Genomic DNA, 24016 nt, shown 5'->3' with positions numbered 1-24016 from the left:
TCATAATCTCACAACTCAAAAGGACCCTCCAGACTCTTTGAACTATACACCCATTAGAAACCTTAAGATAAAGCTCACCAGGAAAGTTTCTCCCCAAAACAGATGGCCTCCTAGACATGGATAGCTTTCCCAAGATCACAGATCAAGGCTTCTATGCGATCATCAGACTCTTACCTCTCTTAATTTTTTCCTTGCTTATGCCTCTATAAACAATAAAACTAAAAAGGGAGATTTGTGTACATCATGAGGTATAACTTTATTTGCAGAGGACTTTGCAGCCAGCCTTATACATTGACAGTTTTATGCCTGGGTAGAAAAGATAAAGGACCAATGTGAGCAAAAGAATTTAATGGCATCTTTTTTCTTCCATAATCAGTCAGAACCAGAACATTGGTTCATTCCTTTTAACCTATATCATAGGTTTAAAACAACATTGCCAGGAGGCCTTCACTCTTCTAGTGAAGCTTAAACGTGGAGTTTCTTTAAACTCTTCTAGACATAATTCTTAGGCCCCTTTTCCCATAATTTAAAGGAGACAGTGATTAAAATTTGTCCCTCATAATAGGCTCTATAACAGATTCTACTACAAAGACTAATTATACAACAGACATCTTTAAATTCTCTTGCTAAGGTTGTGCTGGTTAATAAAATTACTCTAGATTGCCTACTGGATAAGCAGTAAAAAATCTGTACCGTTACTGACACTATTTGTTACATGTAAATAAATACATTGAATAGTACAGAGATTTGCTTGTAGGGTATTAATAAACAGGCTGTTTGGTTAAAACAAGTAGACTCTTTGTCTGGCTCATTCTTTGATCTATTTCATTTTAGTTGGGTTGGTTCATGGAGATGCTGACTTAGGAGCATACTCCAAACTCTTGATATGATCCTGTTGATCATTATAATTGTCTCTCTGGCACACTATGTTCTCTCAAAAGTTTTAAATAATTACATACAGCCATTTTTAAAATGTCAAATGATCTCTTTTTAATTGAGATGACAAAAACTAAAAAAAAAAAAAAGGTGTTCTTATAAAGACATCATAACCAATAAATAAGGTACTGAGACCAAAACCCTAAAATAATGGTAACTGAGAATGGCATTAAAAGCCTAATGGTCACACTCACTTAAGTAAAATCATGACCAAAAGGAAGAAACTGTTAAACAAAATTAGGAGATGCCATTATTTTGGACTGAGTTCATACCATAGGCCCCAGCAGACCAGACCAAACCAAAATAGACTCACTCATGCTAAATGTGACATAATCAAACTAAAACTTAAAAAAAAAAAAAAAAATCCCAAACAGGTAAGTCCTAAAACGGCCCGAATTTTCTTTCTCCTCTCCTAAAAACAAGAGATTCCAACACAGAGAGGTGCCCTCTACTCTCTTTCAAAAAAATAACCTAAAATCCTACTTCCCATCTTACAAAGATCACTGTTCTGCTGTTTCCCAGTAAGACTTGAGACCAAATAAGTGCCTTTACGATAGTGGTAGAATGAAATCAATGCCTACAGTTTTGATTCACCTCTCAATTTTGAGGGAAGCATTGTTAAATTTAGCCTAAAACTGCCTCCTTACATATTTTAAGCTTGGCCTAAAATTTTCTCTGTACATAGTAAACTGTAACCTAACTGGGTGCATAAACAGACCACCTTGTGCCTATTACTGTCTTACCAGTCAGCCAATCGAGACAGCCAGCTGTTCCAACTATGTTCAAGTAAGGCAAACACTGAGCTGTTACCACGTCAGCCATTTCTGTACCTCACTTCCGTTTTCTGTAAGTCGCTTTCCTTTTTCTGTCCGTAAATCCTCCCTGACCACATGGCAGTGGCAGAGTCTCTCTGGACCTGTTCTGGTTCAGGGGGTTGCCCAATCTGTGAACACTTTCTTGCTCAAATAAACTTCGTTACATTTAATTTGCCTAAAGTTTTACCTTTAACAATGGTGTTCATGAAATATTTGTTGAGGAAAGGTAGGGAGGGATGGGTTGGACGGTTGAACAGATGGACGAATACCCAAAAGTATAACTGTTTATTTTTATGCCAGAGCCATGTTTGTTTATTTCCAAAAATACTGCTTTTATTCAGGGCTCCCCAATTCCCTATTGGCCCACTGAAAACCTAGCTTCTATTCTCTGTCCCCATGTAGCTATGAGATTTTGGATAAGTAAGGATAAAGGCCAGCATGATAAACCAAAGTGCTGACCATGTACTAAGCTTCGTTCTAAGTGTTTCAAATGTTTTAATAGATTTATTCCTCAAAACAACCCTATAACATAAGTACGATTTTTATCCCTAATTTACAGTTGGGGCACATGGCGGGTAAGAAAGGTCATACAGACAGTAGATGGTGGGGCTTGGATTTGAATCCATGCAGTCAAACCTTGGGAGCCTCGTTCTTAACCACTGTGTCATACTTCTATAGCCATTGCAGTAAATGCATGTGGAATGAATGGATACATGAATATATACCTTATGGTACTCTCTAGATGTTAATTTTCTCAGGTTGTTACATAATTTCTGTTCTGCTTGTCTTCATTACATACATACATACATACACACACACACACACACATACACACACTGTCAGTCCTTCAGTGGACGAGAGCTTCAGAAAGCTTTTCTTCTCTTCAATAGATTGAAAGGAAATATTTTGAGACTTTAATTCATCTTTAAATTTTTTGAATTTGATAATTTGTTGAGTTTGGCAATTAGAAAAACACACTTTTAGAGACATGGATGCTTATTTTTGCTGGAGTGGGGATGAAGTTTGACAAACCACACCTTGTTCCCTAATGTTACTTAAATGTAGGAACTCAAATAGCTGGCACTAGTCATTCTACAGAGTGTAAAGTAGATGTTCCTCTCTGGGTCAGATCAGATTTGGGCTTCTTGGCTTATTGTTCAGCCCTCAATGTGAATATCTTACACTTAATCATAAGCTTAAGATGTCATGTCTCAGGACATTGTTGTTCTACGTTCCTTTGTCATATGTCTGGTTCAATGCTCAGTAGGAGTAACTTAAAATAAGGTTGTGGAAAATGTCCATACTCAGGAGATATATATATATATATTTTAAAGCAGGCATGTGCTTTGTGCCAAATCATTTTATTTTACCTGACCTTCGCAGAAGTACTAGGAAAAGATGACATTGTTAACTTGTGGGTAAATAAGTCTTAGTATCTGGGAAGCCTTGATTAATTAATTATATTTCACCTTCTGTATTGTAAAAGTAAGTGTGACATAACAGTCTCTAATGGTTGTGAAAAATGTACCTGAAAATGCCAAGTGCAGTGGCTCACATTTGTAATCCCAGCGCTTTGGGATGCCAAGGCAGGCGGATCACCTGAGGCCAAGAGTTTGAGACCAGCCTGGCCAACATAACGAAACCCCATCTCTACTAAAAATACAAAAATTAGCTGGGCATGGTGGCACATGCCTGTAATCTCAGCTACTCAGGGAGCTGAGGTGGAAGGATTACCTGAGCCCAGGAGACAGGAGTTGCAGTGAGCCGAGATCACCCCACTGCACTCCAGCCAAGTTGACAGAGTGAGACTCTGTCTCAAAAAACAAGAAAGAAAGAAAGAAAGAAAGAAAGAAAGAAAGAAAGAAAGAAAGAAAGAAAGAAAGAAAGAAAGAAAGAAAGAAAGAAAGAAGAAGGAAGGAAGGAAGGAAGGAAGGAAGGAAGGAAGGAAGGAAGGAAGGAAGGAAGGAAGGAAGGAAGGAAGGAAGAGAGAGAGAGAGATATGGAAGGAGGGAGGGAAGGAAGGAAGGAAAGAAAGAAAAAGAACCTAAAAAGTAACTCAGAATTACCAAAGTTTGCTAAAGTGAATATTTAGACAAATAGAACACAAGGGCAATTAGAACTGGAGCCCTAGAATGAGAAGAGATGTGGTGATCGACCTGAACCTTGCCACACAGTTTGGAGGTATGCCCTTGAGGGGGCATATAATCCTGTTGGAGGGAACAGCTCAGAGGTGGAAAGCATGGAATGAGTATGGGAAGTAGCCACCAGTCTGGTGGGCTGTAGACACGCTTCAAGTAGAGCCCTCAGCAACATCTGCATCAGCCTCCCCTCTCTACTTGCCTCAAAAACCTCCCCAAACAACGCGGTACAGTATAGGATATAGATAAAAAGAGTGTCATCTATGCAAATGCAGCTAGAAAACAAATTCCCCAGACTGCCCTGCCTCCCAGCCACATTGCCACCTCTGAAAACATTCCACCATTTGTGCATCCCCCGTTTTCATATGGAGAGTCACCGGGGTGAAGGGCATCCTATTCAAACAGCTATTTTCAGGCCTTTTTCACCAGTAGGCATGCATGTTGTACAGGTCCATCTCCTTCCAAAGGTCCCATTTGAGACAACATCATCTTTTTTGCCCTAAGGGAACTAAATACAGATATGAATGTTGGGTATTTTGTACACAGTTAATATTGCCTTTAATTCAAACAAAGTTCATAGTGCCTTATCTCCGTGCCTGTTGTATATCAGGTGCTTAGTAAGATTTTTTTTATTTGCTTTTCCTGCTTCTAATATTCAGTTTATTGCTGGCTTTAAAAAGCTTTCTCACTTATTTGGTTTGTTTGTTTCCTTTGAAAGGAGAGGTTTAAAGAAGCTGAAGAAATATACCAGGCTGGAATAAAGAACTGTCCAGACAGCTCAGATTTACACAACAACTATGGGGTTTTCTTAGTTGATACTGGTAAGTAAAATTAAAGAGAAACTGTATTGCTGAGATTAGCTAATACTATTTATCCAGCAAAATGGAAGGCAAATAATCCTCAGAAGTAAAATTCACTGGGCTTGGCAGGAAGCTCACACTACTGACAGTCATTGTACCTTGGGGCTGTCATTTCTCTGAATCTGCAAGCTCGATTCAGTAAAATCTGCCCATTCTTATACTCATTTCTCTACAGAAAACTCCCCAGGTGACAGGAAGTAGCCTTATGATTTAATGAGTCCCAGTCTTCTTTGAATATTATTTATGTATATTTATAAATCTATGGTGATGAAATGTTTCTCTACAATGATGCAGAACCTGCCTCTGAAAGCAGTTACTGGCAGATGGTAAATACTTTTCTATGACATATTTTTTAAAAGCCTCCAGAATTAATTGTTCAATCATTCCTTCCTTGATTTACGTTATAGAAACTGCATTATTACAATTGATACGATGCTCTTATATGACAGGTGCTATGTAAAATACACTTACTTTATCTTGCTTAATGCAGAACATTACAGGGCGTGAATTATCTTTTCTTTATGACTTATGTAGTGCCTCTATGCTGTTGGCATGCAACAAGTACATATAAATAATGAAATTATATTTAAATGTAAGGTCAAAGCACCACTTTGTTCCTGTTGATTACTAGACTAGCTGCCCTGCAGTAAAATTTAGTTTAATTAGTTTTTCAATATGCAATGCTTAAAGGGGTTTTATTTTCAAGGATATTTGGAGCTCTCTTGTTTTACAGAATATAAAATTTACATTCTGATACATCTAAGAGACTTACCTTATTTTTGCATGTGTAAAATTGTTGTGTAGTGCCACCTGCTGGTTCATTGGCCACATAAAAATACGGTGTCTTAAAAATATAAAAACCAGAAGAAACCTCTAGTTGGGCCGGTCTAACCCTCCTCCTTTTACTTCAACAACAGTCCCACCCCACCACACCCCTAAAAATGATAACTCCCTGACCACCCTATGACATTGAGCCTCTGCCTTCAGAGACAGAGGCTCCTAGGGACCTCCTAGTCAAACTTGTATTCAAACAGATACACTTGAAAAGATTTCTATGTAGATAATAAACATTCAATTCTATTTAGAACTTCACAGTGTTCTAAAGTTTAGTCCCTGATTATAGTTTCACCAGGAAGCTACTTTAAAGAAACCTATCAGACTGGAGGGTCTTCATTCTGGTTCTGGCCTTACTCTCATTTGCCTTGGGATCTTTATCAAGTCTGTGAATATCTTTGCACTTTAGTGTCTGTATCTGTAAAGTGGAAAATTTTTGTGTGTGGTTTTTTAAATATCTCTTAAATCCTGATAAACAGCTAAACAGTATCAAAAGGCAGCTAAATTGTATAAAAACTACCTGTGAAAACCATACAAAGTATTTAAAATTATATAATGCATTGGACAAGTGCATGGTGGCATTTTTATGTTGGAAGTCTTATTAATTAAGTACCATTCAAATGAAAGTGCATGATTTTAAAAGAGATTTTCACTGTAGAGCTGATATGTGTTATTTAAAGCAATGCTTCAATTGCTATGTTGCAGTATAGTTCATTGACACAGACCCTTAGAAATTGCTTCTGGACAGTTTTATTTCTATGGTAGCCTGTTCTGTTTTTTATATAATGAGGGCCAGTTATATCTTGGATAAATAACAATCACTAATAATCTGAAGACATCCTATTAGCAAGAGCAATGACCAGAAAAATTTCGACTAAAATAATATATATAATTAAAAGAATAGGTTTTAGTTTTTACTGCTTTTTTTGTTAATTTTTTTGGAAGTATGAATGAACAGTGAAATGGTTCAAAGTTAGGCAGTGGCCAGGATGAGAAGCTAAAATGCAAGCTAATTTGCATATTGAATAATTTTGGTATAACTCTGTAGTAATAAGAAAGAATTGTAAGTCAGAAGAGAACGTGAAAAGTTCGTGTCTTTTATAAAAAGACATGTTCTGCTCTTACCAACCTATCACTGGTTACAGGCTTACCAGAAAAGGCAGTGGCCCATTACCAACAGGCCATCAAACTTAGCCCCAGTCATCACGTGGCCATGGTGAACTTGGGAAGACTCTACAGGTCACTGGGAGAGAACAGCATGGCTGAAGAATGGTACAAGCGGTAAAGTTCCCTTTCTTGACTTTATAAGTTGGCCAGAAACCTCAGCAATCGCTCATCAGCTTCTTAGTTAATGGGAATAGGTGTGCTGTCAGAATACTAGCAAATTTTGCCAATTCGGGTAATACAAATTCTTATATCCAAAGAAAGCAACCACAACAATATAAATGGGATCATAATTCATGACTTTGGCTTGCTGATTAGACTATAGTGCTGAACCAAGGTTGAAATTTAATTCCCACTTTAGTCAGTTTGTTGTTTTCTAAAGCCATAGATTGCAACCCCAATCATAAATAGCAATTTTAAAAATGAGAATACATGAAAAACTATGCACACATGAGAACAAATTCATCATATAATTGATGGGAAAGACCCTTGGGGCTCAGTTTCTCTATTGATAGGTCGATAAGACAATCTTACGTTCCAAGTATGGCATCATGATCATTTTGTAAAAACCTTGTTCTTGGCCAGGCATGGTGGCTCACACCTGTAATCCTAGCACTTTGGGAGGCCAAGAAGGTCGAATCACCTGAGGTCAGGTGTTCAAGACCAACTTGGCCAACATGGTGAAACCTTGTCTCTACTAAAAGTACAAAAATTAGCCGGGCGTGATGGCAGGCACCTGTAATCCCTGATACTCAGAAGGCTGAAGCAGGAGAATCGCTTGAACCTGGGAGGTAGAGGTTGCAGTGAGCCAAGATTGTGCCGCTGCACTCCAGCCTGGGTGATAGAGTGACACTCTGTCTCAAAAAAAAAAAAAAAAAAAAAAGAAAGAAAGAAAGAAAGAAAAAAGAAAAGAAAAAGCCACAAACCTTGTTCTTGATATAACAACAAAGACCATAGTGGAACAGAGGTTCAGACCATGGACAGTCATCCCTAAATCTAAGCCTAGATATTTGGAAATGTACCTATTAGAAGAGAAATGTCAATTAGATTTTCTCCAAACTCAGCGCCCTGCAGGTGGCACACAAAGCTGAGATATTGTCACCTTTGGGAGCACTGTATTACAACACTGGCCGATACGAAGAGGCTTTGCAGATTTACCAGGAAGCTGCAGCACTTCAGCCTTCTCAAAGAGAGCTCCGCTTGGCCCTGGTGAGTAGGATGAAAGAAAATGAAGTTGGCAACCTAAGCACAGCCAGCCATAGAGAGAGTTGTAGTCCTCACGCCTCAAAACTGGAGCTGGAATGCCGTAATACATCCACTGTATGAATATTCATACAGCCAATATTAGAGCCATTCTCTAGAGACATGGACACCAAAAATACTGCATTTTTGTTTTGAAATAACTTCAAACTTATGAAAATGTTGCAATAATAGTAAAAAATTACCATATACCCTTTCATCCAGATCCAATGCTTTGTAAGATTTTGATGCATTTATCACTCCCTTGTGTATGCATGTAGACGTGTATATACATACATGTATATGTGTGCATATTTAGATATGTATGTTTGTATATACCTATTATTAGTATGTGCTATTTTTTTCCTGAACCATGTGGAAATTAGATGTACATATCATTCCCCTTTATCTCTAAATACATTTGCAAATAGTTTCTAAGAAGGACATTCTCTAACATAACCACAAACATTCATACCAACAAAATTTTTATCTCAGTATTTGGAACTTCACTCCTTAGATGTGCAATACATCAAATTTGTTATCTTGCTATAAGCACACTGTTCTGATGAAATCAAAGGAAATTCTTTCTCTTCTGACATATTTAGTCAACCTTTTTTAAAAGCCACAAGCCATTTCATTGGATATCTTTGGTGTTTCTGCCATTCATTCACAAACGGATGCACAAAACTAAGTAAAGAAACAAACAGCAAAAAGTCAAAACCTGAAAACTGGTGATGCAGCCTTCTCTATGAGTCACTAAATTGATGCTGAGCATGTTTGTCAGGAATGTATTCTGAATGCTTCTATTCAGGGATGCTTTATTTGATAAGGTAATAAAGTGTCTGCTAAGCCAAAGTCTATGTGGTTTTGTAGGCTCAGGTTTTGGCCGTGATGGGTCAGACAAAAGAAGCTGAAAAGATGACCAATCACATTGTGTCAGAGGAGACCGGGTGCCTTGAATGTTATCGCCTCTTGTCAGCCATCTATAGCAAGCAGGAGAACCACGACAAGGTAAAGAAGGACCTTGTTTTGAGTTCTTTGGATTCATGGGTTAAACATGGGGTGCACCTAAGTGATTCTCGAGTTTGCTGCTGGGAGGAGACTCTCTGGGGCCAGGCCAAGGGTTTTGTTCCTTACCCTGGGAGAAGCTTTAGGTTTCTGTGGAGAGGAGCAACATGATAGATAGTTGCTTTGAGGGGATCTTTGGCTGCAGCGAGGTCAGTAGGTGCTGGGGGCAGAATGGTCACTAGGACCTGAGAGGGGACTGGTGGGGGGGTCCCGATGGACCCATGTTCAGGGCAAACGTCTGATGCCAAATCTTGTTTTCTTTCAACTGTATCACACCACATCCCTGTAAAGTAATCAAGGATATTTTATTGCCACTCATCGATACATGAGAAAACTGGAGTGTAAAATAGTTATTTTGTCAGGGCCACTAATTCCCAGTGAGAAAATCAAAGATAATGAAGAATGTATATGTATTTGAGACAAGGCCTTCCTCTGATTCCCAGGCTGGAGTGCAGTGGCATGATCTCACCTCACTACAAGGTCCACCTCCCAGGGCTCAAGAGATCCTCCCACCTCAGTCCCCCCAGTAGCTGGGATTACAGGTGCGCACCATCAGACCTGGCTAATTTTTGTATTTGTTTGTAGAGACAGGGTTTCACCATGTTGCCCAGACTGATCTTGAGCTACTGGAGCAATCTGCCTGTTTCAACCTCCCAAAGTGCTAGAATTACAGCCATTAGCCACCATGCCTGACCAAGAATTGTATTTTGATTATCACATACCATACCTGCTGACACATAGGAACAAAAAGTATAAATTTTATCAGTTAAGTAAGTTTTTCTTTACCTAATCAGCATTTATCCTGTCTTAATTTCCAACCTCTGCAGGCACTTGATGTTATAGACAAGGCTCTCCAGCTGAAACCAAAGGACCCAAAAGTCATTTCTGAACTTTTTTTCACAAAAGGAAACCAACTAAGAGAGCAGAACCTTCTTGACAAAGCTTTTGAGGTATAAACTCTTCATTGAAATTAGTACTCTTTTGATCTTTAAGGAAACATGTACAGTAAGATCTAAGATCACTGGCATGTTTGTGGAGTGAGTGAGTTTTTTGACTAATTGACATAAAGTTTTGGTTTTTTTTTTAATCATTGAGCATCTGGCCCTTGACTATTCAGAATTACACATTTATTTTTCTGAGTAATCATTTTTAACTTGACGTTCACAGTATTCCGCATTTTGGTCTCAAACTAGCTTCTCTCTGTCTCTCTGCCTGCAAGAACCTTCTATTTCAGCTGGACTAGTACCTGAAAAGCCTTGGACATTTCCACATGTCCTTGAAACGCCCTCTCTTGACTTGGAAGATGAGATTTCCACTCATCCACCAAGACACAGTCTTTGTCCTCCTGCCTTAGGAAGCCCTCCCTAACCATCCTTATTCCCTGTGACCTTACTTCTTCTGAACTCTTAAAAAGCATGGACGGTCTCATGAAGGTACCAGTCATTTGAAAGTACACATATTATGTTGTACTATTAGGTCCGTCCCCCAACCCCTGTATGTGTGTGTGTGTCTCTGTGTGTACAGGCAAGTACAAATCTTTGCATAGTTTATCTCCCCAATTAGATTGGACTTTCCTTGTAGAGAGGGGCTGCATTCTTCTCTGTTCTAAAACAGTGTTTTGCATCTTATAAGGTGTTCAGTATCTACGGCTTTGGAATAAAACTTATTCACAGGTTAAACTCAAGAAGACATTTATAAGTGGAAATAGAAATGTTAGTGTTGCATACTTTAAAAATATGTAACAATGTTAAATGCTTTCTCCTTATATCTGGTAAAGCCACAAATTAATGAAGTCATAAAATTATACTAAATATATTATAGGAAAAGTGAAATCTCAAATGATACAATTGTGTGGGGAAATAAACAAGTGAGTGACTTTTAATATATTATTGGAAAACACATGGAAAGATATTTGGGAAAGCTCATTTGAATGTGAACCCTTTAAACAAAAACAGAAATTGTGGCATTTGTCTCTGAAAAATTGTAAGCATTTTTCTCGGAATTTGTAGGGGTTTCTCTGCCTTTTGAACATTTTCAATATCTTTATTCTTAAGTTATTTATAACTAATGTGAACATTATTAATAACTTGTGAATATTTATGTGTGAATAAATTCTTGCATATATATATATATATGGCCATTCATTCATAATAACAGCTAAAATGTATTAGCACTTTACGCATGATTCATATGTATTTTGTAACTTAATCTTCACAGGAATCCTACAAGAAAGGCATGGTCATTATCATCATTTTATAGTTTTGTAAACTCAGGCTTAAAGTTCATATCTTGCTCAAGTTCACAGAAATGGGTAAGAGATGGCATCAGGGTTTGAATCCAGCTCTCCTACACTACATTCCCGTCTCTGCTGATATAAATTAATCCAAGAGACACACCCTTTCAGTTTATTTTAACAGCTTTTTGAAAGTATGGTTTCTTAGCATTTCTTTCTTTCCCTTAAAACTGAAGTAGAGGAGAATGGACCAGATTTTACTTGATGGATCGGTTTGGTCATATTCTTGCTAATGAAAATAGCAGGGAACATTAAAATATATGCACAAATACTTAGCTATGTAATTAAAGGCAACGCGTTTAACCTGTGGCTTTATTTCAGGTGACCACTTGAGACTCAGTGGTGAGCATACCTTTGATGCAAAACGTGTAATGTTAAAAATATACCACACATCACTGATACTACATTTAATAGGATCCATGTTATTCAGGCCTAAGAAAGTGCTTGAGGGATAGGTAACTCCCTTTAAACATTTGAAGACTTTTCATATGGCAGGGGAAAAAAGAATGTCTAATGAATAAAACTACCCCCTAGTGAAGTAGATGTTCTTAAAGAGGCGGTGATCCATTTGAAGAATTTCAGCATAGGCTGAACATCTAGGTCAGTTATATTGTGAAAGGGCATACTGCATTACGGTTAAACTGCTTAGAAGACTACCCCAAAATTCTGTCATTGTAAAAAGAATTTTCTTACCAATTCCATTTGCAGTGAAAAAAGGCCAAAAAGTACAATTTTCTTGCAGGTCAAGGACAGTTGAAAATGACATGATATCATAGAAATCACCAGAATTCCCTGCAGGCATCCTCAGTCTCTCTAAGTCCAAAGGTTAGCTCTGCAGGGAAATTATACATTTCAGTTTCCTCCACTTTAGAATCATCAACTTTGAAAAATAATAGAAATAAACAGGGTCTCCTGTGAACTAGTAGCGGCTGGTTTCATTGTATTAATACCTTACATTTTCACATGTGAAGAAAGTGGTTTTGGCAATCCTGGAGTGTTAAAGATGGGGATTTGTTTCCTAACCTGAAGCTATTTCTTATTTATTTAGAGCTATAGAGCGGCTGTGCAACTAAATCCAGACCAAGCACAGGCCTGGATGAACATGGGTGGCATCCAACACATCAAGGTAGGAGAATAATTCACTTCCATGTGGACCGGGCTTTCCCCTTGTGTTTTCTCTGTCTGTCTTTCTTCTTTCTTAACGGATCAAGGAACTATTGTTAATTTCCTTTTTGAAATCACTTGAATATCAAAGGCATGGGAGTTTAAAAGTGAAATAGCTCAGTTTATGTTCACTTTGCATTATCTAGATATTGAATATCATGAAGCTATTTTTAAAATAAATCTATATAAATTAGATTTTATGATTTTTCTAACCATGAAGAAAATCATATGTACCTAACCAAAGTATCACACAGCGGATAAAATCTGTTTATGGGAACTAAATCCTTGTTCAAGCTCAGTAGCTCAGTATACTTTAATTTCTTCCCAGTTTAACTCACTGTCAAGATTAAAGTGTTACTTAGAATATTACTTTCTATTTCTTATATCTAATATACGTTTACTCCCTAATTTTTTACTGAAAAGCAAGCTTGTTTGTTGTTTTGTTTTTCCAAAGGAAAAGCACTACCTTTGGGTGAGTCTTCCCAAGAATTGAAAATGACCTTTGGGGGACTATTATCTGTAACTAATGCAATGAATGATTCGCCATCATTCATTTATCCATCCATCCATTCATTTTCTAAGCATTTATGGCAAACATCCTATGTGCCAGATCCCCTTCCAGACACTGGGAATACAGTAATGAACCAAGAAGAGAAAAATTCTTGTTCTTCTGGTGCTAGCAGGAGGAGATATATTAATATAAGGAGGAGGAGAAAGAGGTGATATATTACTACATACATACATGAATGCTTAATGCATACATATGTACATATGTATATGTATAAAATATATTAGATGGTGATAAGTGCTAAGGAGAAAAAAGAGAAAGAAGATTGGAATGCCAGGGAATAAGGGCTAAAATTTCAAATTCAGGTGGTTAGGAAAGGCCTCAGTTACAAAGTAGTATTTGAGCAGAGACCTGAAGGAGTAAGCCGTGTGGCGAAGTAGGGAAAGAGCACAAGCATGTGCCAAGGCCCTAAGGTTTGAGCATGCCTGTTGTTTAAAGAGTAGTAAGGCGGCAGTGTGGCAGGGAGAGAGCAAAGAAAAGGAAACAGGAGAAGCTGGGGTCAGAGAGGGTGCAGGGTCAGATCATGCAGGCCTTCAAGGAGTTTGTAGTTACTTGGGCTTTTATGCCAAAGGAGTCAGGGTTTTTGGAGGACTTTGAGCAGAGAAATTCCATGATCCAACATGTTTTTAAAGAACCATTCTTGTTTAGCTAACACATTTTCAGTCTCTGCACTGACAAAATAGCAGTGTAGTGATTAGAATTTGAACAAAGTCCTAATGGGTTTTACTGTTAAGTGGAAACTGATCACTCTTGGAAACACACACAAAAAAAGAGGACCCATGATTACACAAATGGGAGGGGTTAATGGGATAATTACCCTGCAACTGACAGCTTTGATCTGATAGATGGTGAATTCAAGCATGATATTTATCAGAGCCAAATTGCCCAAGCTCTGATCTTAATGATATTCTAGGGTATCTAGTTGGGAAACATAGAATGAACTTACTTTAAAATAGTAAAATGATAATTTTAAATATTTGTAATCATATACTAAATAGTTACATTTTCAAATACGGTCATGTTGTGCATGACATCATTTTGGTCCAAGGTGGATCATATATATGATGATGGTCTCATGGTCTCATAAGATTATAATAACACGTTTTTACTACATCTTTTTTGTGTTTCAATATGTCTAGATACACAAATACCACTGTGTTACCATTGCCTACAGTATTCAGTACACTAATATGCTGTACAGGTTTGTGGTCTCGAATCCATAGGCTATATCATATAGTCTAGGTGTGAAGTAAGCTATTTCATCTAGGTTTATGTGGCTATATCCTATGATGTTTGCCAAAAGGAAAATCACCTAATGACGCCTTTCTCAGAAGGTACCTTTGTCATTAAGTGATAAATGACTGCAGTGTGCTCAATATGTTTTCAGATGGAGTGTGTCTGCAGCTAAAACAATGGGTTTAACTATTAATTAGAAAAAGTGCAACAAATACACTCAAAAGTGTCCCCAAGAAGTCTGGAAATAACAGAGAAAATAGTATGTCTACTGCACTCTTTAACAGGTGAACCCATTGCTTTAAATTAGGAAGTACTTCCCTTGGAAAAGTGTCTAGAGATTAAAGAAGGATCTATTTACTACATTATTTTAAAATATAATTAGTGCTGAGTAAAAATTAGTTTATCCTGTTTTTTGTCTTTGTGGCCATCATGTACTAGGTTGACCAATACAAAATTGCCACCTTTGTAGTTTTAAAGTGGTCTGATATCAGTTAGTTTATGTGATGCAATCTAATGTAAATATATAGAGCAGACACATGGCTCAGATGTGGTCATTTTGATGCCACTATTAGAATGCAGGGTTGTCATTTTATGAAGCCTAAAAGATAATTATGAACTTTCTGTGTTTTGCATTGCCAGGTTATGTGTGCATCAGGCATTGTTATCCCATTCCTAGGCCTCGCTCCTTCCCTGAACCTGGGGGAAGCTTAGGCAGGCCTGAGAGCTCCAGCAAGGTTGAGAGTTGGAATATAGTACTTTGCAAGGAGGTTGCAGAAAGAGATGGGGGAGAGAGGAGCGAGTGTCATAGTTGTCTCTTGCTCATGACACTTGGTTATAAAAAGTGATGCTTCTTATGAAGTCTTACATATAAGATGAAATGAGTGGACCAAGAAATTATAATACATTTTTTATCATCAAAGAGTTGCATCAACCAGGCTATAGCACAAAGTCTGATTTTCAGTACTGCCTCATGACAGTAAATATGCATTTTCTTTCTTTTTTTTTTTTGAGATGGAGTCTCGCTCTGTCGCCCAGGCTGGAGTGCAGTGGCGCCATTTTGGCTCACGGCAAGCTCTGCCTCCCAGGTTTACACCATTCTCCTGCCTCAGCCTCATGAGTAGCTGGGACTACAGGCACTCGCCACCACACCTGGCTAATTTTTTTTATATTTTTAGTAGAGACGGGGTTTCACCGTGTTAGCCAGGATGGTCTGAATCTCCTGACCTCGTAAATATGCATTTTTCTAGAATGGTGCTGTCCAGCAGAATTTTTGTGACAATGGAAATGTTCAGTATCTGCCTTGTCCGAGGCAGTAGCCACTAGCTACATGTGGCTATTGAGCACTTGAAATATGGCTGGTGCAACTGAGAAACTGAATTTTTAATTAATTGTAACTAATTTAAATTGGAAAAGCCACTTGTGATTAGTGGCCACCAAGTGAACACAGTTCTGGAAATTGGATAATTCAGATGTTTTACCTAGCATCTAGGGAATTGGAGACACTGACTTAAGGGATATAACTATTTTTTTTTCTTTTTTTATTTATTTTTTATTTATTTATTTATTTTATTTTTATTATACTTTAAGTTCTAGGTACCCTAGAACTTAAAGTATGATATAACTATTTTTTAAAATAGGGCTTCTAGGCTTTGCACAGTGGCTCACATCTGTAATCCCAGCCCTTTGGGATGCTGAGGCTGGCAGGTCACCTGAGGTTGGGGGTTTGAGACCAGCCTGGCCAACATGGTGAAACCCTTTCTCTACTAACAAAATACAAAAATTAGCCGGGCATGGTGGCACACGCCTGTAGTCCCAGCTACTCTGGAGGCTGAGGCACGAGAATTGTTTGGACCCGGGAGACAGAGGTTACAGTGCCCTGACATTGCACCACTGCCCTCCAGCCTGGGTTACAGAGGAAAAAAAAATAGAGCTTCTACTTTCGTTCAGAAAAGGGCAATTTGAGGAAGAGAAAAGGAACAGGGTTTTGTGAGAAAGGACAGAGAAGCCTGGTGATCAGAGAAGGAGAACCCAAGACCCTTGACTGGGGCTGACATTCAAGGAGCCTCCTGGAAGAACCGTTTCAAAATTAACTGCAGGCAAAACAGATTGTGCGAGCACTCTTAGACCCAAAAGTGTACAGTTGTCTGCATGTAAGTGTTAAGGCTAATAAAAATCAGAGGACATTTGAAAGACATATCCTCGAATTGAAAACAATAATAATTGAATATAGCAAATGCAAGTTCCCATTTGTTCAGCAATCTGTTTAACTTCTTATCAGAGTCATTGTTAATACTTCCTTTTGTTGTACATGCCAGTGCCGGGATATCTAATGCACAATTTCTTGTTCTGTCATTTCCACTTTCCTTTTCACCAATATGACCAGTGAATACAGTAAGAAATAGACACTATTGATACAGAGCCTGGATAGTCACTAGTAACAGTAATGATAGTGTCATATTGAGCGCTCACTATGTGTCTAAGCTTTTGACAGGTATTTGGAAGATAGGTAGGCATTCAATAAGTATTATCGATAATACTTATTCGATAAGTTGCTTGTTGCTACATGTGTCTTCACTCTAAGAGATATAATTTTTGATTGTGATGGAAATGTAGAGGGTCACTGGTATTTATCCACATGGGAGACATAAATAAAAATAGATGGAACAAATTGATACTTTTTGTAATGGGGGGAACTCCAACAATCTTAGCTCTGAGACTTTGCTGAATACAGATCTAAAAGAGGGTAGAACGAATAAGGGAGGTAATATATCCAGTAGCAGAAAAAGTGCTGAAAAAAGCTAATAGCTATGACTGAGTTGCCAGGGACCCCTTCTGGGACCAGGCACACATGGTTGCTAGGTGAAGAGTCAAACAAAACAGTTGGAAGCCAACAGAGGGTGGGGACAGTTGTGTTTAGTAGGTCAGGAGTGATATACTATACTGCACTAAAAGTATACAGCTGGTACATACTGCTGCAAACCCGCGGTAGTAGAAAATTTGACTTCACATTCTTATCAACACTTTTCATTGCATAAAAACTTTATTAGGCAAAAGTTACTTTTAGTTTTAAGCTGAAGATTAGAATAACTGCTGTATCACTAAACAGATAGAGTGGACACACAAACTATTTAATCATTCTTCTTGCAGTTTTAAAAACATTTTCTCGTCTCTCATTCTCCCACTCCCTCCACCCCATTCCCCTGATATGAATTTTGTGCCATGGTTTCATTTAATTACAAAGGAACAGTACTAGCCCCCAGAGGACACTAGGAAATGATAACCTCACACCCTGCATTAGTAGAATTGAAAATCTGTTTTTCTGTCATTTATCCTTACAGTATAACTCTCCTCTTTCACATTCTCCAGCTGATCTAGTGCTTAAAACAAATAGAGTCTCCAAAAGCACCAATAGACAAGGATAAAATTACACATACAGACAGAGTTTCCATATGAGAACATTAATGCAAAACTGGGCAGAGGGTCAGTTTCTTAGTCTCTTCGTTCTCTGAGAGAGTTTTGTGATGGATCAGAATGTAATTGCTCTCTCTTTCTCATTCCCAGGGAAAATATGTGTCTGCAAGAGCTTATTATGAGAGAGCCTTACAGTTGGTTCCAGACAGCAAACTGCTGAAGGAAAATCTTGCCAAATTGGATCGCCTAGAAAAACGATTACAAGAAGTTCGAGAAAAGGATCAAACATAGCACCGTTTGAGTCAACCTCACAGGATAATGTGGTCCCTCTGAAAGGGGAGTGATGGAAGCCTTGCTTTCACATCAGCAGGGGCACAACTAATGAGATTTTCGCTCATTCCGAGTTCAGGGTGACACATTTTGGGACATCTGCTGTAGCCTAGTGCTGAAGGACTTGCTTTTCCATGAAGGAAGACGAAAACAGCAAACAAGGGCAAGAAGGTCTGAGAGGGAAGGAGAACGACATTAACACATTTTACAGATTTTTGTTTGGTTTAACTCCAGATTTCTCTTGATAGATCTCTGTGCTTTTGAGACCTGGAGATCTAATTCTGTTTAGACATTTTTTGTCCCAGAAATACAGAAGCTTGAAATGCTGTGAAGGCAGAGCTTCTACTCCTTATGGGATGAAATATTTCAAAAGAGGATAAATCCTCTGTGGTAAGCCATTTGGAAAATCCTACCAAGAATTGGCTTATTTAATTCTCCAGAACCAGAAATGAGTATCTAATAGCTTTTGTAGAACCTTCCAGAATATGTGGGGAAAAAGGGCTATTGCTAAGTGAGCTTTATCTAATATCCCCCTAAGAGTATTACTAGTGCTTTTTTGAGAAATTAAAGGGATGCTCCTGGAATTGTATATGGATGTCTTCCTCCCTAGGGGGAAATCAAGGAGCCGGGCACCCCTGATTCTTTATGGAAGTGTTTAAAACTATTTTAATTTTATTACAAGTTTTACTAGAGTAGTGGTTCTACTCTAAGATTTCAAAAGTGCATTTAAAATCATACATATTCCCGCCTGCAAATATATTGTTATTTTGGTGGAGAAAAAATAGTATATTCTACATAAAAAATTAAAGATATTAACTGACAGAAATGTCCTACTTTATTATCTTAATGTTCAGACATCATGAGATTTATTATTTTTTGAAAAATATATTTAACCATTGAGGAACCTTTATGATGTATCACAGAAATCTTCATAGATTCTAACTAGATGGAAAAAGAGCTCTATTCATTTGTGTTCCTAGGCTTAATGAGAATTCTGGGCTTAGAACATCAATGATTAATACCTAGAATTCTTTGTTTTGAGAATATTATGGAGAATGCTCTAAAAATCTAGGGTAAAGATCTAAATTCAAATTTTAAATATATATTTATATTTAAGAGATAGGGAAGGCAAAGTTGAACTCACAATTTGACATTTATTTTTAGTGTTATTTATTTCATAACTTATAAAATAATTAATATATATACACACACACTTTTTTCTCTGTACAGTGGTTTTAATATCAGCTTTCAAAACTGATCTTATAAAATGTAAATCTAAATTGTAAAATAGTTAAGTTTTAACAGTCCATTCCAAAATTTGTGTTGATTATTCACTTGCTAAAGAGATGTGAGGAATCAGCCTTCAGTGTTTTGGCAGTAGTATGTTTTGGAAGTGAAGAAATTGGAACACCTGATTCTAATTTGGTCTTCATCATTAAAAACAAAACCAAAACACTCCAGGCAGTACTGTTTGTAGTGCCGAGCCAGGTAGCACTCAGACATAATAGCCTAAAAGCTCACATAATTCACATGCTCAGGCCAGGGCAGGGTAAAAATAGCCTTCTGCTTCTTTCAACCCAGTATCAGGAAGCACTAGCCCAGTGTTATTATTTGTTTTGTCAAGGTAAGTCTAAGTAAACAAGAAAAATTTCCACAGAAGGCGTGGCGAGGGGAGTATTTTAAATGCAAATGATTACAGAATTTGAATTAGCATGTATCTCTTTGTGTGCATCAGTAATCCAATAATGTATATATTACCACTACCATCACTTGTTTCTAATAGATTTTTCGTGTTATATAACATGAATGTATCCACAACCTTAATTAAGATATATTCTTCCTCCCAAAATCATAGTCCTAGGGTCAAGAAACATACTCCCGTGTTTATTGTAAAATAACAACCCCACCCTCAGGTTGAAAAAACATGAAGCCCTAATGTCTAGGACTTTATTACAACTTTTCAGAATAATCTGTGATGAAAACTCATGCTTAAAACTTTAATGGAAAAGACTGAGCCCCAAATTTTGAACAGTTATTACGCCTTACTTGAAGTGCTAATAAAGATAGGAGAGTACATTTGTTGGAATAATGGAAATGGTGATTTCAACCTAAAAGTTTCTGAGGGTAAAGGATCACATGACCTTCAGGAAACTTTGTCTGCTTCCTGGTAGGTGCTTTCCTATCTCCCCCTATCCTTCCCTACCCCTTTTCCCTTTCCTTCCCTCTCTTTTTCTCTCGCTGTCACTCTGTCTACACACACTGGCATCTTTTGAACACTAAAAGTAAGCACTCTTTTTTAAAAAAGTAATTATTTGTTGGATCAGATACTTTTATCCCAAGTGAATACCTTCACTGAGATGTGGCCAATGCAATAGTTTCACAGTTAAAACAGTGCATATAAGAAAATAAATCACATACTATTTTTCAAAGATATTAAATGTATTTTGTAACTATTTTCATTTGGTCCTTGTAACACGAAATAATACATGGAACTTATCTTTATAATAAAAATGGAGTGCCCTCGTTCATCATAGAGGTGCATCTAGTTTGCCCTTAATGAAAGTATACTTGCCCTGTGGATTGATAGCACCTTCTTGAAATGGAGGAGCACAGCTGGCTTCATGGATGTGCATTTTTTGCAATCCCACGGGGCCCTGCACTCTGAAGCATGCTGAGCTCAGTTGAATGTCTGATTTTTACTTATTTTTTTGAGACACAGTTCCACTTTGTCTCACTTTGTCACCCAGGATGGAGTGCAGTGGCAAAAACATGGCTCACTATAACCTTGACCTTCCTGGCTGAAGGGATCCTCCCAACTCAGCCTCCCAAGTAACTGATACTGCAGGCATGTGCAAGCATGTCCAGCTAATTTTTGTATTTTTTGTAGAGACAGGATTTCACCATGTTGCCCAGGCTGGTCTCAAACTCCTGGGCTCAAGCGATCTGCCCACCTCGGCCTCCCAAAGTGCTGGGGTTAGAGGCATAAACCACCATGTCTGGCTGAAATTCTTAATAATTCTTAATAATTTTCGAGCAAGAGGTCCACACTTTCATTTTGCACTGGGTTCCTAAACAGGTTCTGGGTAGGAAGGAAAGTGGCTGAGGATAAAACAGGAGTTGCTTTGGCCTGGCTGAACATTTGAACCAATGATCAGAGTTTCATTTTATGATTGTGTTACTCTGAACAGCTTTGTTATTTTTTTCCAGCTACATTTAGAGTTCCTCATGTATATATCACCCCTCTTTTTCCAGTCCATCTAACCTCTCCTTTTTTTTTGTACCTAGAATCAGTTCTTCTTGCCTTCAAAATCCCTGATAAGTGTCCATTTCTTTATGTATCCTTTGATATAGAAGCCACAAGAATGGCCTTAGCAGCTTATTTGAACCTTATGAATTATTCATTCCGGATTTTTTAAATGATTCAGATGCTTTCGATCTGTTAACAGTATTTGTAAAACATGTTTCAGTGATACCACATAGGTGAACTAAACCAAAGATGCAAATGCCTTGGAGGAAAAGAAGTTTTATTATAGAGAATCCTGAGATATATCCTTTTGGGTTGTTTAATTTAAAGCCTATCACAAAACAAAGAGAATTGTCACACTTTAATTCCAACCTCCTCCAGTACTTCACAACCCTTAGCATAAGAATCTGAAATTTGTAATAGGTGGTACCTAGTTTGATGCAGTGTTTTGCAGTGGTTGTGCAAATGCCTTGTGAAACGGTTTTTCAGTCAGACTAAATGAGAAAATCCAAACTGTCCTATCAAAACTGGCCCGCAATAACTGTAATGTGAGGAGAAACAAAGCAAATGTGCGTTTCCTATTGTCGTTGTAAGACATTCCAGGTTCTCAGATGGAAGAGCTACATTCAGCTGATAGCTGACATCTGTTCCCTCACACATAGTGGCTGTCAACACGGCTGCACTTTGGAATCACCTGAGGACCTTTCAGAATCTCCGGTTGAATCATCCTGGCTGTCCATGATTCCAATGTGCAGCTAGGCTGGAGAACCGCTACAAGTCTGATAACTGTAATGGGAGTTTGTAACTTTTACAAAATAATAGACGTTTATAATCTTTTGCAATTTTTACTTTTAAATCTATACTAAAATGAGCCAAAGAAGTCTTAACAATGATTTATGGCACAATTGGTTGGTTGAGGCTATCGTTCCATGATTCACAAATAGGTGGTTATGTGGGGTGGTTTTGCACTTGTGGCAATTGGATTACAATTTGGCCTTAAAATTACAGAATTCCTGGTTCTCAGATGGAGAGGAACTGCCTTGAAATTTGCATGTACCAGACTAAGTGCCCAGTATATATGACTGATATTTTCGTAACTCATAGAAGGTGTCCGTGGTATAGAGTTTATGCCTACATCTCTATCTTTATTTGGGGCACACATGAGCTTTTGTTAATTATTTCTTACTCGTACTTGTTAGAATCTGTTTATGGAAAAAAAAAAGAAACTTTTGCTTTGATTTTGTGGTGGATTCACCTTCTTAAAATAATAAATCTAGAGGATATTAGGAACGACATTCACAACAAATATAGTTAGAGGTTATTTTTTTAAAATTTTTGTTCCTGGTTTCAAAATTACATTTACTTTGATTTGATTATATGTTGGTATCTCCCAAATATAGCTTAACTTAGCTATCTAGATGGTATCTTTTGACATTTGAAAAGAATAAATACCTGTCAAATCTTGCATTTAGGCTGCAGTTGAATAAAATAAAAGCTTAGGGTGTCAAAAATAAGATAGAGAAATATTATAACATTTTATGATTATTCTTGAAGTCTTTGATACAAAAGGAAAATATGTTGAATAGTTCTTCTAAAAAATATTATTTCCCTCAATATTTCATTTGTGGCCATGTAACTTAAAGAGAACAGAAAATAACTGCAATTAAAAGCATGGTTTATTATCAATCAAAGTGGCACAACAGAATTGATAAGATCTTTATAACAATCAGTTGGCTGATATTAAAATATTGATTTTAATTGATCTTTTTAATTAAAGTCTTTATGGCCTGTAACTCATAAAATCAGCATCCACCACAATATATGCTCATTATTGGTTTGTAAGCATAGATCACCATTGACTCCCACCTGGAAAGACACATCTATGTCTAAAAATCCAGTAGTTTCTTCGCATTCTCAGTAGTACACATTGTATATGTATATGTATCAAATTTGGTAGTTTTCAATATGTGTGATGTCCTTTGGGGGTTATTTATCTTGCTGGTCCATAGAAGGGGTACACTAGCCCAAGAATCAAGACATCTGAGTTCTAGTTCTAGCTCTGCCACTGAAGAGCCACCTTACCTGAGCCAAGTTGGCCAGTGTCTCAGTCATGTTTACCACCCATGAAAGGACTGGTTGGTTTGATGTTTCCATTAAGCTCAATGAGTAACTCTAATGGTTACTCTTGAATCTGGATTGAAAAACACTATGCATCTGATGAGATAATTCATAACTGTTGCCCTTCTTTAAATGATACAACCCTAAAAGTGACTGAATTGCCCAAATGCTTGAACATGGCGGAGGTAGTTACTCTTATTTTACAGTCTGTGCACTTAAAAATTCCTACAGTGATTGTTACTTTACTGGGGAAAAAAAGATGAGGTGAAACGTTCTCCCAAGGAATTAAAATATCTGTAGAAGGCATGGCTTGCTTTTACAATGTGGAAATCATTTGATTTGCTGTAATTCATGCAGATCCCTCCTTTTGTCAGGGGGAAATGATTTGCATCCTGTTCTTTTTTCGTACTTCCTGTTTTGATCAGTTGTATGTAAATGTACATTTTTGTTACTTTGGCTGTGCCCGTTAGAATTTATCTTCCATAAAGTATTTCTCCCATTGAGTCTAATGATGTATACTTTGCCTAGGTCTTTCCAAGATTAAATTTATGTAAATGTCTATTTTATATAAAATATGATTAAAATAAGTATGTCTGGT

General features: G+C 37.5%; 1 protein-coding gene across 3 annotated transcripts in view; it reads left to right on the top strand.

Moving 5' to 3' along the window:
- Positions 1-24016, top strand: part of TMTC1 (transmembrane O-mannosyltransferase targeting cadherins 1) — a 289708-nt gene extending 265692 nt beyond the window's left edge. For all 3 annotated transcript variants that reach the window (XM_030938685.1, XM_030938684.1, XM_030938683.1), the window contains 7 exons: positions 4608-4710; positions 6729-6864; positions 7812-7956; positions 8860-8997; positions 9882-10004; positions 12396-12473; positions 17877-24016. In XM_030938685.1, coding sequence (XP_030794545.1) covers positions 4608-4710; positions 6729-6864; positions 7812-7956; positions 8860-8997; positions 9882-10004; positions 12396-12473; positions 17877-18017 — 864 coding nt within the window. In that variant the 3' untranslated portion in view covers positions 18018-24016. The remainder of the gene's footprint in view (positions 1-4607; positions 4711-6728; positions 6865-7811; positions 7957-8859; positions 8998-9881; positions 10005-12395; positions 12474-17876) is intronic.

This window comes from Rhinopithecus roxellana, chromosome 10, assembly GCF_007565055.1.
Source record: "Rhinopithecus roxellana isolate Shanxi Qingling chromosome 10, ASM756505v1, whole genome shotgun sequence".
NCBI lineage: Eukaryota > Metazoa > Chordata > Mammalia > Primates > Cercopithecidae > Rhinopithecus > Rhinopithecus roxellana.
Note: the sequence above shows the minus strand (reverse complement) of the source record. Positions and strands in the feature narration are given on the sequence as shown.